This window comes from Scophthalmus maximus, chromosome 21 (genome assembly GCF_022379125.1).
Source record: "Scophthalmus maximus strain ysfricsl-2021 chromosome 21, ASM2237912v1, whole genome shotgun sequence".
Taxonomy (NCBI): Eukaryota; Metazoa; Chordata; class Actinopteri; order Pleuronectiformes; family Scophthalmidae; genus Scophthalmus; species Scophthalmus maximus.
In genome coordinates this window covers 12,892,490-12,907,500 of record NC_061535.1, presented here as the reverse complement: position 1 = coordinate 12,907,500, position 15,011 = coordinate 12,892,490, and the positions used below count along the sequence as shown (strand labels likewise).

Below are 15,011 nucleotides of genomic sequence, written 5' to 3'. Positions count from 1 at the left end.
TTCATAAATTCTGTGGAATTGAAACTTAGTGTTTTTCCTACGTTCAGGCCCGCCTCCTCCCAGTGGTAGTCGTTGTACTGGTCTATCATACACTGGGTCTTCTCATTGAAGGCCGTTATGGACGAGTTGCTCCACCACTGGTCAAGGTTTCCATTTTTGTCATACTTACGTCCTGTCGAGAAAAGCATCACACAAACAAATTGAATAATCTAGCGGAGACTATATTGTAACTATCTGTACCACTGGGTACCATTTGGGTTGCCAAATTTTGGAATATAGTTATTGAATTGATGACGTCATTAAGTTGTCAGTTATGCATGTGGGTAAGTTATGAATAAAGGAGTCATTTGTTAATAAGCCACATCACTTAAATATAATTATAATTTCATAATTTGCTGAGTGAGTATCTTATATGGAATCAGCTGGAAGGAACGCCAGGCTGCAGCACATGAAAAATTGCCTCGGTTGACAATATTATGCATGAACTCAGATTTATTAAGGGCGATACTTATTAATCGAAGGTGCCTGAAAGCCTTTTGGGATCGTTTCAGGCCAAATTTTTATCCCTGATCACAGCTTATGAGTCCCTTATAAACTTTATCAGACAGTGACAAATGATCTCATATTATTAGGGGTGTTCTTCTGAGGTTGTGCGTGTTTACCGTTGTTGTCAAAGCCGTGTGTCAATTCGTGTCCGACTATCACCCCGATGGCGCCGTAACTTAAAGACCTGGAAACAGACGGGGATGAGGTTTAGTCAGGTGGCTCCTAGTCTGAGTGAAAATGAGTTTTAAAGATGCACAAAAAAGGTGTCACTTCCTGGTTGAGCGCAGCGATGAAGAGTTCATTCTCAATGACATCACAGCAGTAGCAACAACTTTGGTATTTGAACAGCGACATCATTATGAATTTCACAAATCGGAATACTCCAGATTCGAATCTGTCACGATAAAGTGAAATATTAAGGACAATATCATCTACAAACGTCAAATTTATACTAAACATTCCACAGAGCTCTGATCTAAAGTCCATGTCAAATGAAACTTATTGTGAAAGGAACCCATTCATAGTGTCCATATGTAATGTCACGACCTGTAAAATAACCCCCGCTCGTCCTCAGGCCTCGCACCACTTCAGTTCCTCTACGTAGCCCGGGCTCATGTCGGAGAAGGCCTGTAATTAATTCAGGGCTCCACACTGCTCCCGTGTAAAGCGTGAGGTGGCATTTCTTTGGTCGGTTAACGGCGCGTGTCACATTTCCTTAATCTCACCTCGGATACTCTCTCCCCCAGAAGAAGGGTTTCTGCAGCTCTCCGGCAGGGAATCCTAAATGAGAGGATCAGAATAGCTTTAGTTTGAGTGTGTGTCTACAGCTCTCTGTCCAGACGGGATTCATTCACTGCAGAAGGCCAGGTCACTTTACATAGGGGTTTTTTTTTTTCCCCCCTCCTTCCATTTCAGCCTGTGAGACGAAATAGTAGGTTATTAAAATGTGTCATTTTCCTGAGAGGGAGCAAAACTACTATAATGAATATATTCTGCCAGTTTTATTCTCAAAGTATATTCCCAGTTATTTGGGGAAGTGGAATATTTACTCATTGAAAGGACATTAAGGTGCAGCTTCCTTCTGTCTGGACTACGCTCCGGCATAATTAAATGGAAAACGATGCCAAGTGTTGGTGAGTCACTGATCAATCTTACTGATTTGATTGGTGGAGGAACTGTAGAAGGCGTTCACGGTTGTCGGGTTGGTAAACCACCTGAAACACAGAATAGGTACACACATTACGAGCACACGTTCAAATGGGTGAATGTGTATTTTGTCCTTCCGCGACTGTTGAGCGGAAAATACTGGAAGTTGGTTTCGCCGAGATCAAACAGCCGGCGGCAGGTCGCTGGAGACGAAGTCAAAAGCCTCGGATGGGGAAAAAACACATTTGGACATTTCTCTTTCTTTCATGTATTAATTAAGGGGGAGTTAATCTGTTTTCATCTATTTTTTTTGTCTCTGCAGCGGAAGCGTCAACATTCACATCACATAATTCATGTTTGTCACAGTCTGTTTCCATTGCAAGCTCTTTTTTTTTAGGTTTTTTTTGCCTTAATTGATAATTACTTTTTTTATTTCATTTTCTTATTGAACAGGAGGGTGAAGGGAAACCCCATGCACAGGCCAGTCCCGTACTCACTCCGTGCGCGGCACGCTCCTTCGAAGCCAGGCGACGTCCGACTGGGCAATGAACTTCAGCGTCTGCATCACATTGCCGTAGTAGTCCATCTTACTGAACTCGAGCTGGAACAAACACCACATGCGGCTGTAAACTGTTGGACCCCGCAATTGGCGGAGGAAAAAAAACCTAACCCCAGACATAAACTTGGCTGAGTAAATATTTAATCTGATGAAGACATTCTGATTCAGCAGCTTGCCCCTTCAGTTCCTCTTGACTGTCAAGATTTGAAAAAACCCCGCTTATTTTCTTCTCATAAACTGCTTCATCGCAGACAAAAAAATAAAGATTTGCGGGTGATAAGATGAGCTCAGGCTGCACGGTGGCGTAGCGGTCAGCGCTTTCGCCTCGCGGCAAGAAGGTTCTGGGTTCGAGTCCCGGTTCAAACCAACCGGGGCCTCTATGCGTGGAGTTTGCATGTTCTCCCCGTGTGTGCGTGGGTTCTCTCCGGGTTCTCCGGCTTCCTCCCACAGTCCAGAGACATGCAGAATGGGGTTAGGTTAATTGGAGACTCTAAATTGACCGTAGGTGATTGGTCCGTCTCTGTATGTGGCCCTGTGATTGGCTGGCGACCTCGCCCAATGTCAGCTGGGATTGGCTCTAGCCCCCCGCGACCCTCGAATGGATAAAGCGGTAGACGATGGATGGATGGATGATCACCGGATGCCATACTAACCTCCTTCAGATCTTCACTGAGGTAGGTGTCGTTCAGGATGAACTCGGGGTAGCCGACCTTCGCCAGGACGGCGTGAGCCTGGAGAGACGGCGACAGCAGACGGAGCGTTTACTGACACTTTACATAACGATAAATAAATCCGACAGTCGCTCATACAGAGCGACCGTCCGCGAGGCAAAAGACAGAGAGATTAAAATTCTATTGCGAGCCATAAAAAAATGGGGCTGTGAGGACAAAGGAGGGGAAAGAGTCCCACAGTCCTTGCAACGGCTTTTTATGGTATTAACCTGTTGAGCCAATCCTGACAATAAAACACACTGATGTAGGAGTTTTATATGGTCCTTGATGAGATGGGAGAGTCTAACACGCTTGTAATAGTCACAAGGAAATAACGACAAAGGGAGAAAGATGGCCTTGTTTTACTGTAACCTGAGACAAGAAGAAAGGGAAGGAACCAGAGAATCGTTTTGCTAAAAAAACACACTTAACTACAATTTATAGCCGGACAAAGTATTTGTATTCGTAATAAACCAAATGATTGATGTATCAACTGTCAGAGATGACGAGATGGGGCAGAATCCACAGACACGGGGACGATATTCAGGTTTAAAGCTGCATTAACCATAATTTCATATTAAAAAAAACTAAATAATGTGAAAAACGAGACCCGCGGAGATTCATTTGAACAAAACTCCGTGCAGCTCTTTGGCATCGTTCAGCTCACTGCTTTGGTTTTCATTTGTTTCCTCCAGCTTGATTTTCACCTCACAATCTCCCGCGAGGCACACGAGAGAAAAGTTGGTACAACTTCAATTACTACCGCTCCACAGATCGTTGTGCCCCCGCGCTTTGCCTCCCAGGCAACACACACGCAGCCTTCCCAGTCTTTTTTGCAGGGGTACACTTCCACCGTCTCGGCATTACTCTAGGAAAATTATGATTCAGTCTTATTTTTCATTTCCAGTTAATGTCGTTCTAAAAAAGATGCAAGGATTGAACATCAAACAGATATGCACAGCACAGTCTAATTGCTCTTTTTCCCTTTTTTTCTCATATGAAAAAGATCCAGGATATTTTCCTTGGTGGAAAACCAAAGCACAGCTGCCCCCAAGTGGTACAAAATACTTAATGCTCAGTTCACGGCTCTTTCTCTTGCCTTTTCCACTGCCCTCTTCTTCGTCGGCTGGTCCATCCAGTCGTTCTCCTTCTCCAGTATGTCGATGAACGCCCAGCGAACGGCCTCGATCAGCTCCTCCATCTGGGACGCGAGAAAACCAATCAATGCGCGGCACAAGAGACGAGAGAGGGTTCAAACAGAGAGGACGTCCGGGAAACGCACGTGAAAAGAAAACGGACACTCATGGGTCCACTTGTACTTGTACGCGTGTCTTTGTGAGGACGGATTTTGACTCGTCCACCTTGGGGGTGACGACCTTCTCGGACAGCGAGGACGTTTAGGTCGGAGCTCACTTTGGGGCAAGTCCTCACAAAGACGGAAGTACAAGTGTGTGTATTTATACACCATTGGACCGTTTACGAAACATAAAGTACTCCGTGTCATTGCCACACACACACACACACACACACACACACACACACACACACACACACACACACACACACACACACACACACACACACACACACACACACACACACACACACACACACACACACACACACTGACGCAGATGACACAACGTTAAGTAGCATCATCCACAACACACACATCTGTTAACACACTTAACATTTGAGACATGATGTCACGTCGGGAACACACACACACACACACACACACACACGCACGCGTAACAACATACACGCACCATGTGTTTCTTGTCTTCCTGGAAGTGTGTGTTGACGAAAAGGCGCCCGGTGGCATAAACAAGCGAGTTCTCCACGTAGTTCACACACTTATCCCAGCGCGGGCTGAGGGAGGTGGTTCCCGTGGTTACCTGGTGGGGGGTGGGGAGAGGGGGCGAGAGACGCGACGGTGAGGTGACATTACGACCACGTCGGACTTTTCGTTTTGTTCAAGCACAGCGTCTCAAAGGTCGTGTCGGCATCTGACGGTAGGTCACCTCAGGCGGGAGCAGATTCGTGTTTGACACATTTCAAACGAAAACCAAAGGTTGGGAACTGTAAAGTTCGTATTAAGGATTTATATAAAATTCACCCGGAGCTCCGTCTGTGGTCTCACAAAGAAACATAACTTTACCGGCTCTTTAATAACTGTCATGCCAATTTTGAGAGCTAAAAACAAGGTCTGATAAGAAATTTTGAGACTCAACACAAGATTCTCAGTTTTAAGGTTTTCCTCAATTAGAAATAGATTAGATTTAATTTGATATTGAATGCTCTTCCCAGTTAAACATATATGAACATAATTCCTACTGGCAAGGATCGCTGTTTAACTGAATTCTATTTCGAAGCAGGTTTCGTCCACTCTGGAAAACGTGACGGTATATGAATGAGGTCCCACTGAATATTTCATAGCCCATCTAAAAGCCTATTCATCATCTATACCTATTTAAGTCCCCTCTCCTATTCTTGAACAAAATAACTAATAACTAATTCAAAGGGTCCTTATCTTTCTTTTTTCCTTGAATCGTGGAGCCTTTTGTTTAACACTGTGAAATATGCTTCTGTAAATAAACATTGATTTATTAATTTGCGATAAGCACAAGGCAGCACAGAAGCAAAAAAGTGCTCCCTTCTCTGAAAGTATGTTTTTGACCGGACGCCAATAAAAACAGACATTATCTAAATTATTCTCATCATAATCTTCACTTCAGTGCTGTTTAAAAGCCCAGTAAGGAAAATCTGGTCGGAAAAATACTGAATCATTTAGCAATTTATGTATTTGTTTGCCAAAATATTATAAAACTGAAATATGTTAGGTCTTCTGAATATCATCCTGTACCAAACTCCCTCCGGTTGTTTAACACCAAATTCAATTGTGGCTACAGCTCTGAATACAAGTACATGGATTCCATATGTATACTATTAAGAAAAACAGCATGTGTATATGATTTTAAGTATGTCTGTGTACAGTAAGTGTATAATGTGGAATTGGAGCACAGCTTTAAAGTTACGCTCAGAATTACAGTTTGATCAAGCTCATAGGCAAGTCATACATTACAGTTACATTAAACAAGAAATGTACAGTCAGTATATCTTAACCCTGATCAGCCAGAGTTCTTTCTATTTGCAGTAACGCTGCATAGCATGAAAGTGTCTCACGGCCAAACATGTTCCAGACACGCAGCGTAAACAGCCGTAAACCGAGGATCCGCGAGATGTAAACTCGCCATGAAATAAGAAAAACAACACCGATACTGTGCTTGACGGGGTTTCCAACGCATAGCTGATCATATAATTCTGAGGCTTATGTAAAGGCTTTTCTTGTTATGTGCTCCGTGTACCCACCCGAGCGTAGTCGAGGTATCTGTAGAGGAAACGGCGGCTCAGGGTGGTGATCCTGGAGAAAACCGTCCTCCACTGTACATAGTTCGCCACGGTCCTGAGGCGAGAGAGGACAATTAATTAAAAGCCTACGCGAAAAAATCTCATTATGCGCCGTAATACACTTTTAATGAGAGGCGGGAGCCCCCCCCGAGCCCCAGAGTGTGTGTGTGTGTGTAAGTGTGTGTACCTGGGATCTGTGGCGTTAATGAGCTTGACTAGTTCCTTGAAGTACTGCGGCGCTCGGACGATGACGGTCTCCGACGGGGAGATGGACCGGGCCGGGTCGCTCTTGGACTCCACCACAGCTTTGACGAAACCCAGCCAGTTGAACTACGGACACGGGAAAAAACAAGGAGAGACAGGCGACGGGGGGTCAACGGCCGCTTACGCAACCCGATGGATTAAACGCTCAACAAAGGCAATTCAGCACAATTATTTTGCAATCTATCTGGACAGAACCTTCCTGTCTTTTGTTCATGGATATCACTCGATGAATATGATAGTCGAATCTTTTCATATCAGTTTATTATTCAAGGAGTGTCTTATTCTGTTTTGTTCCTCACGTTCAGACTTCACTTCTATAACAGTACAACTTTTTTTTTTTTTTATCCATGTTGGTTTTTTAGTCACCCGTTGTGAGCTGCCATTTTGAAACTAACTTCTTTTTGCAACCAGTGAGTCGCCCCCTGCTGGTGATTCCAGAGAACACAGTCTCCAGCTTTAGTTTATTCGGGCTCTGTGACTAGGTCAATTTTCAAATACAGTCCCCGGTCCAAGACCGAAGTAGACCAAAAGCTATCAGAGACATTCAAATTCCCCGGAAAATACTGTCTTCAGTTTAATTCTATTTTTGGTTTGTGTACTTCTGTTGTTGATGTTTTTTCCACCCACCTGTGGAATGGAGCGCTGCAGGCGAGACAGCGAGTATCGGTTGTACATGTTCTCACTGGTGCGGTTCTCGTAGGGAATCAGGATCTGTGGACGCGATAAGCAAAATGTTACCCTGACGTGACCGATGAGTCAACATTCACACATAATAATTCCCCTCCACTTCATCACGTTCGTGGCGCTGATGAATCACAACGGCACATTTCCGCGCTTGATACTATCGGGGCTTTCCTAATGAGCTCCAGGGCCTCGGAAGGGCCGACCGGACCATGCCCATGTACACTGAGTGAGACGTGTATTCATCTGACGTGGCGTCTTTACATGGGCCAGTTTGGTCTCGAAGGCGAGGGCCTCCTCCATCTGGGTCAGCGCCGCCGCCTCCGGAGCGCCCAGCATGACGGCGGTGTCCACCATCAAGCTGAGCAGGGCCGCGCGGTACTAAAGAGAGAGAGAGAGAGAGAAGAAGAAGAAAACGAGGCATTGAGATGTTTATTCTCTTATTCATTAATGTCATAAATTCATCACTGTCACTACCACGACTGAGCATCAGATGCCATCAGACGTCGAGGGCTCACATCTACACTCAGACTCTTCTGTACTCCTGTATCAGGAAGTGGAATTTTTTTATTAGTACTAATGTTTCTCATGAACACATTTTTAAGAGACAGGTACACAGCAGTAGAAAAGGACCAAAATCCACTAATGAATTGATCACAACTGCAGACTTGATGGACTGTGGAAACAACAACGTTTATGATCTATTAACAATTAACGTCGCTGGTAATCAACCTGTCTAATGGCAAATAGAAATTGGAAAAAAACTCAAGACCCTCTAAAAATGTCATACTCAGATTAATAAGTGTAAACCTGACAACTTATCAACATCGAAAAACTTGATGATGGTTTACCAACATTGGTAACTGATAAGTCTGTGGCAGAAACACGACCAAGGGAGAGTGATTATTCAAACAACGTATTAAAGAAAAGTATCACCTTCACGAATGATGCCTCGTCAGAAAGTCGTACCAATAAATCCCATTATGAAAACACATTCAAAATTTCCACAAAAAGAATGGAATGAAAAGGAAATAGAGATTACAAAGTATGATCCAAGCGTGATGAAAGTGTTTCTCCTTGAATTGTATTGTGTAATATTGATTAAATATTACTTTTCCCTCACATGATTATTACACTTCAGACACTGAAAACAATACAAAACATCACCATCGTAAAATGCGACAAAAAAAAAAAAAGTTGTATACAGATTTTTTTTTTTTAAAGCAAATTAAATAATAGAACTTGTTGATAGTCCTGTCTTCTGACGTTGTAGAACTTCTTCTCGTGACCTGATGTAGACTCTTGTTTACACAGTGTGGCACTGTATGTCCTGTACAGTAGAGACGGCAACACTGATAGGAACAGTGAACTAATGGCAAGATAGCGAGGGCCTTTTTTTCTTTCTTCTTCAGCTGGGTAAACTTAGTCAGGCCTGGTGAGACAGCCATTCAACACACTGCCTTTTATGAATGTCCAGCATTTGAAAATGTCGAGTCTGGAAAAAGAAGCTCTCGCTCTGGTAGAAGCGAAAGCCCATAATCAGCCACTCGTTATTTTCAATGGCTGAAATTCTCTTCTGCTGCAATTTCATCACAGCGAGGAATCAGCCGCCGCGGCCAGACGGACACGGGCGCCGGCGGTGAAGGGCGAAGCAGACAAACTCACCGTCTGCGCAGAGGAAGTGTTGGTGATGTAGTCCTCCCTGGAGGGCAGAGACAAGGACGCCTGGTCGAGCTGCGCGCAGACAGGGAGCACGGGGTTATTGTGACGTTACATTGATCCGGAACATGTTAGGGAGCAGGTGACGAAAGCTTAGAATCGAGTTTGCATCCAGTTGCAGCCCTAATCTTTGAAAAAAATAAAAAGAAATCTGAAATATAACGCATAAAGAATGATTAAAGAGTGAAGTGTGGCCATCCTCACCTTGAGGACGTACTGCGAGGAGTTCTTGTCGTCGGGGGAGACGTACAGGCGGATCAGGACGCTCTTGCTGTGCTGGTTCCTCATCTCCGCCACCGTCTTCAGGAGACTCCACTGAGCCGGCGACCACTCGTACTCGCCGCCGAGCCCGTCCCCGACCACGGGCCACCGGAACTCGGGCTGCCTCAGCGTCCTCAGCATCGGCTTGGTGTCGAGCTTCTCCAGCATGGCTTGGCAAAAAAAACAAAAAAAAAACAGAAGCAGGCATAAAGATTGGATCAGCATTTGTTTTTTTGAATTCTAAAGTACTTGACTGATTGATTACGGTACAGTCATCGGATGGAAATCAATGGAATGCCCCCCCCGGGTGTCAGACTCACTCTCATTCATACAGGAGCGGTAGAGGATCTTGGCTTTGGTCACGGCCTCCAGTTCATCAGGGCCTGACGGAGCTTCCAGCAACTCTGAGAGGAAACAACAGTTTGGGTCATAACGGACAGTTGCAGCCGTCGACGAAATCTGTAGGAGGAGTTCGTTAAGATCCAACGCGTGAAAATTGCACAAGAAACGTCACGTTCGATTCAAAATGCCCGAGATTCCGGTTGAAATTGGCTCATGACTCCGGTAGTCTTTTCTGTGCGTATGGACCTGATAAGGCCTTCCATCGAAGTTCATACTGAGCTCATCCATTGTCAGTTTCCCTTCGCGTGTATCCCGGTGGATCTCCTTTACGGCCCTGTGAGGGACTAGTGGGAGTCCATTGAGGCGAATCTACCGTAGGTGCTGAGACAACTCGGCGGTTGTTGGGGAGATTCACGGAAACGCATGTGCAGCAAACCTTTGAGCTGGACGTCGACATGCTGCCGGAGCCACGGGTAGATGCCGTACGAGGAGGAGTCCTCGGGGATGGGGTTCTCCTTCAGCCAACCTCCGCACGAGAAACTGTAGAAGTCCTCACAGGGGTTAACGGACCGATCCAGTTTACTTAAGATAGACCCGGCTACAGGAGGGGGAAGAGACGAATTACGAATAATGAAGGAAGCTCAGAGTTATATCTTTTTATTAAACGTACAGTAGGTTTACCTGCTTCAATACATTCTGGGGTCACACAGAACTCCTCCGGCCTGGACTTTTGAGAGACTGAGGGGGAGAAGTAAAAGAGTTTGAATTCAAATGTGAAGAGAGAGAAAGAGTTTCGCTTCGACTGTCACTCACGCACACTTCCACCAAAGCCAGACGGAATAAGCTTCCCATTGTTCATGCCGCATGTCGCATTAGTAATCACAGGTTCGCCCCCCCCCCCCACTCACTCCCGAAGGTGAACGAAGCCCTGCCGCTCGCTAACCTCTCGGCAGACACCAGCAGTTACTGTGAGTTGTGGCGAAGGGATTTAGGGGGAAAGAGGCAAATCCCCCAGCGTGAGCGAGTGAGTGGAGCGTTACGGAGCCCGACCTCCGAGGTCGACCGGTTTTAGGTTCTGTCTTGTTGGAGCTGCTTGCGGGCGGTTTTCTTCATGTTGTGCCCACTTGTAGTAAAAATGCACGCGCACACACACACACACTCACTCACGACTTCAACCCTGCACGACCAACTTGGCCTGGAACAATCTCAACGACCCCCCCCCCCTCCCCCTCTGACCTCTCCTTCAGATACACATGGCGAGCTGCGCCGCGACGTCTGACCTCCGAGGTCGACCGGTTTTAGGTTTTGTCTTGTTGGAGCTGCTTGCGGGCGGTTTGCCTCATGTCGTGCCCACTTGTAGTAAAAATGCACCTCCACACACACACACACACACACACACACACACACACACACACACACACACACACACACACACACACACACACACACACACACACACACACACACACACACACACACACACACACACACACACACACACACACACACACACACACACACACACGAGGCTCCAGTGTCACAGCTGATGCCTCGTGTTCATTACTGAGATACTGAGCAGGCCGCTGACACAAACACGTTCACAAACACACATCTGACAGAAATAAAATCAGAGCAAACCACTTGGCATTCCTGTGTGTGGTCATTCGCACGGTTGACTTGGAGGCTTTCCATTAAGGAGTGAGTGTGTGTGTGTGTGTGTGTGTGTGTGTGTGTGTGTGTGTGTGTGTGTGTGTGTGGTGCCACATTCATAGGGCACATAACATAATTACACTTCAATGCCGCCACAAGAATGTTAGTTTCCCTCAATAATGAAAAAACTCTCTCACACTCACACACACACACACACACACACACACACACACACACACACACACACACACACACACACACACACACACACACACACACACACACACACACACACACACACACACACACACACACACACACACACACACACAGTGTGTACGGTACCCCTCCCAGCCCACCACCATCCTCACAACCGCGCACGACGGAAGCGGCGGCACCGCTGAGCCTGTACGTTTAAATATGAAGCCGTGAGCCATAGAGATGGTTTTTCTCTGCCTCCCAGCGACTCCTCTACAGCTCATTAACAACACGTTATATTTATAGAACAGCTGGTTTGAACCACACACAGGCTTTTAAACTTTCGGACCGAGGCCGGCTGACGTTTTCCCCCCCAGTTTCCAGTCTTTGAGCGAAGAACTGTATATGTGACATATACAAACGGAGCCAGTTGACATTTTTAGCCACCTGCCCATTTGTTTTGGATCCAAATTTAACTTGAACTTTCAAAAGAAAGCTCAAAAAGTTACACTGACGTACCAGCCTCAGCTGTATCCCGCTCTTAAAAAACACCATCTTTGGTAAATGTGGTGTTTTAAGCGGTTGTGTTGTATATTTAAAATCCTGCTCTTCATTTCACGATCCAGTTCATTGACCTAAAAAGACCGAAAGGCAGAGAAGTTGTCAGAGCCAGCGTGGGCGGCAAAATCAAACCGCCGCAACTAAAAGAGCTTCTTCTCTTTTTTTTGACAGCACCAAATAATCCAGAAAGAAGAAAGTTTCATTAGAAGATCAATTCGATCGTATTCCTCCTCCGTTTCATATTGTGTGTCTTGTACAGCTTGTGTAAAGCCGTTGTTGACATGCGCTGCACAAATAACTTTCCGAAGTTCATCGGGTCAAAGTGTTGCAACACTTTATTTTAACAGAAACTCTTCTGTTTTAGTTTTTGTCACAGGACTACTGGTGCAAATTGCTGGCGATTCTCCCTGACAAATCTATATTCATATTCTCGAAAGTGCCAGTGTTCATTAAAGTGCACTGCCCCTTATAAGATGCGCGCACACACCCACCCACCCACCCACCCACCCACCCACCCACCCACACACACACCCACACACACACACACACACACACACACACACACACACACACACACACACACACACACACACACACACACACACACACACACACACACACACACACACACACACACACACACACACACACACACACACACACACACACACACACACACACACACACACCACGGCTCTGCCCCACAAAGTCCATGCTTATTAATTTCACATTCTGCAGGAAACAATGGCCACAAAGTGTCAACACACACATTCTTGTCCCTCGTTTCCCAGCGTCCACTCCAGACTCCCACGGTGCATTGTGGAGACTCTTGAGGTTCCGTGCATGTGCGCCGCGGGCGTACACGAAACCTTATATGAACCAAAAATAGTCTGACGCGAGTTGCCCGCGAAGCCCTCCACAGAGACCTTTGCTCCCGACCCAGCGTGCCCCCCGTTGTGTGTGACCTACAGCGAGCGCGCGTGTAGTGTACAATATACGTCTCCGCGGAATTCCTCGCAAATTATAATGCAGGGAGAAATGTTTGTGTGTGTGTGGGTGTGTGTGTGTGTGTGTGTGTGTGGACTTACCCAGTATGAGTGCAAGCAGCAGAATGGCACAGAGAAACACACACATGGCCAGTGCGATCTTGTACAGGCGAGTGTTGCCCCTCTCGGGTTTGACCCCACCGCCGCCTAAATGCTCCAGCTCCATGACTTACTATGTCAGACACACACACAAACACACAAACACACTGACACACACACACACACTTTAAAAAAAATGCTCTCTCAAGTGGAGAAGCAGTACAAAAAAAACAGAAAGCTACCAACGTAGAGAAATCTTAAATTAAAAAATAAATAGAACTACAGACAAAATTAAATCCAGAAAGTTTTCCACAACATATTCCTGAATTTAAAAAAGAAAATTCACTTTCCCAACATGTCTCTCTTTCTCTGTCTGCTGCTGTCCGTCTATATGCACTAGTGTAACTTCACCACAGCTTTTCAGACTGGTCCTCCCTCCCTCACCACTCCTCCTCGCCCCCAACACTCCTCCTCTCCTCCCTCCCTCCCTCCCTGTAGGGAACCGAGGCAGACCAGGCGTCCCAGTGGTGAACTGAAATCATTTATTAAAATCATTGGCTAAAACCAGAACATTATCTGTGTGTGTGTGTGTGTGTGTGTGTGTGTGGGGGGGGGGGGGGGGGGGGGGGGGGGGGGGGGGGGGGGGGGGGGGGGGCATTGGCGGCTGTCTGATCTGATAACCGTTTTGAGCAGAGCACCCTACTGCTTCAAACATGAGATTAGACACACACACACACACTTCACACCTACGTTCACGTCACTGACAAGGTTTCAGTGACGTGAACGTAGGTGTGAAGTGTGTGTGTGTCTAATCTCATGTATGAAGCAGTAGGGTGCTCTGCTCAAAACGGTTATCAGATCAGACAGTCAGTAGACCAGAAGGAAATTAGATTCTCTCACACACACACACACACACACACACACACACACACACACACACACACACACACACACACACACACACACACACACACACACACACACACACACACACACACACACACACACACACACACACACACACACACACACACACACACACACACTACAGTCGATTAATCCGATGAAGATGACGAAGTTGCCACCTGTAAAAACACATCAGTGTTTTAGTCACAGAGCGTCAATAGTTTCTCTGAGGAGACAGAGGTGCTGATGATGTTGACACCACAGCTCCTGATTGGTCCTCTGCCCCCCCCCCCCCCCATCCTCCAACTCCCTCTCTTCTCCACGTGCTCCCTGAGGGTTTTTGGGCGTCGGCGGCAAAAGTCCCTATATAGACTCGACTTCCTTAAACACACCCGTCCATCAAGCACAACACTTCGACCACGACGCTATTTGTTCCACCACTTTGGACTCACAGTCGTTTGTCTCCCGTTTTGTTTTGTCATTGTTTCAAATCTGGGGGGGAGCCTATGCTTGGGGATTTCATTGTCTCTGCTCCTCATTTAGCCTGTAACTTTTGAGTCCGATGGAGCGACACGGCAACAGCGAGCTGGATCGGGCCGCACCAGCTCATCATAAATTGATAATCAAAGTCTGAATGTACAGTTCTTAGTAACGACCGACTCATTTCATTTCACTTAATCGGGTTGGTAGGTACAACGACAAGACGAAGAAATGGTTTGGAGGCTCAAAATATGTAATTATAGTTATTTGTTTTGTTAAGGAGATTTAGTCTTATGAATACAGTTTAGAATTCGTAGAAATTATGCTGAAGTAATGTGTTCTTTATTGATGCTAGAGCCGATATGAGTCTTTCACAAACATATAGTATCAGTGTTTATGTCTGTTGTTATGAAGATATATTAAAACTTTTAATCCAGAGAAAATTTGTGAAACATTTTACCTTAAAATATTTTAATATGATAATTCAAGTTC

At 45.8% G+C, this 15,011-nt stretch overlaps 1 protein-coding gene across 2 annotated transcripts in view; it reads right to left on the bottom strand.

Moving 5' to 3' along the window:
- Nucleotides 1–13,561, bottom strand: part of phex (phosphate regulating endopeptidase homolog, X-linked) — a 14,993-nt gene extending 1,432 nt beyond the window's left edge. The window contains exons 1-19 of one of the 2 annotated variants that reach the window (XM_035619649.2): nucleotides 13,480–13,561; nucleotides 13,137–13,300; nucleotides 10,321–10,377; nucleotides 10,076–10,237; nucleotides 9,618–9,701; nucleotides 9,241–9,467; nucleotides 8,983–9,051; nucleotides 7,582–7,698; nucleotides 7,264–7,347; nucleotides 6,560–6,702; nucleotides 6,334–6,427; nucleotides 4,731–4,859; nucleotides 4,061–4,162; nucleotides 2,905–2,982; nucleotides 2,190–2,293; nucleotides 1,702–1,760; nucleotides 1,272–1,326; nucleotides 663–730; nucleotides 42–172 (exon numbers count right to left, since the gene is read on the bottom strand). In XM_035619649.2, the coding sequence (XP_035475542.2) occupies nucleotides 42–172; nucleotides 663–730; nucleotides 1,272–1,326; nucleotides 1,702–1,760; nucleotides 2,190–2,293; nucleotides 2,905–2,982; nucleotides 4,061–4,162; nucleotides 4,731–4,859; nucleotides 6,334–6,427; nucleotides 6,560–6,702; nucleotides 7,264–7,347; nucleotides 7,582–7,698; nucleotides 8,983–9,051; nucleotides 9,241–9,467; nucleotides 9,618–9,701; nucleotides 10,076–10,237; nucleotides 10,321–10,377; nucleotides 13,137–13,260 (1,887 nt within the window). In that variant the 5' untranslated portion in view covers nucleotides 13,261–13,300; nucleotides 13,480–13,561. Of the gene's footprint in view, nucleotides 1–41; nucleotides 173–662; nucleotides 731–1,271; nucleotides 1,327–1,701; nucleotides 1,761–2,189; nucleotides 2,294–2,904; nucleotides 2,983–4,060; nucleotides 4,163–4,730; nucleotides 4,860–6,333; nucleotides 6,428–6,559; nucleotides 6,703–7,263; nucleotides 7,348–7,581; nucleotides 7,699–8,982; nucleotides 9,052–9,240; nucleotides 9,468–9,617; nucleotides 9,702–10,075; nucleotides 10,238–10,320; nucleotides 10,378–13,136 lie in introns of both variants that reach the window. The other variant, XM_047329958.1, reaches the window with a different exon arrangement.
- Nucleotides 13,562–15,011: the final 1,450 nt, after the last annotated feature.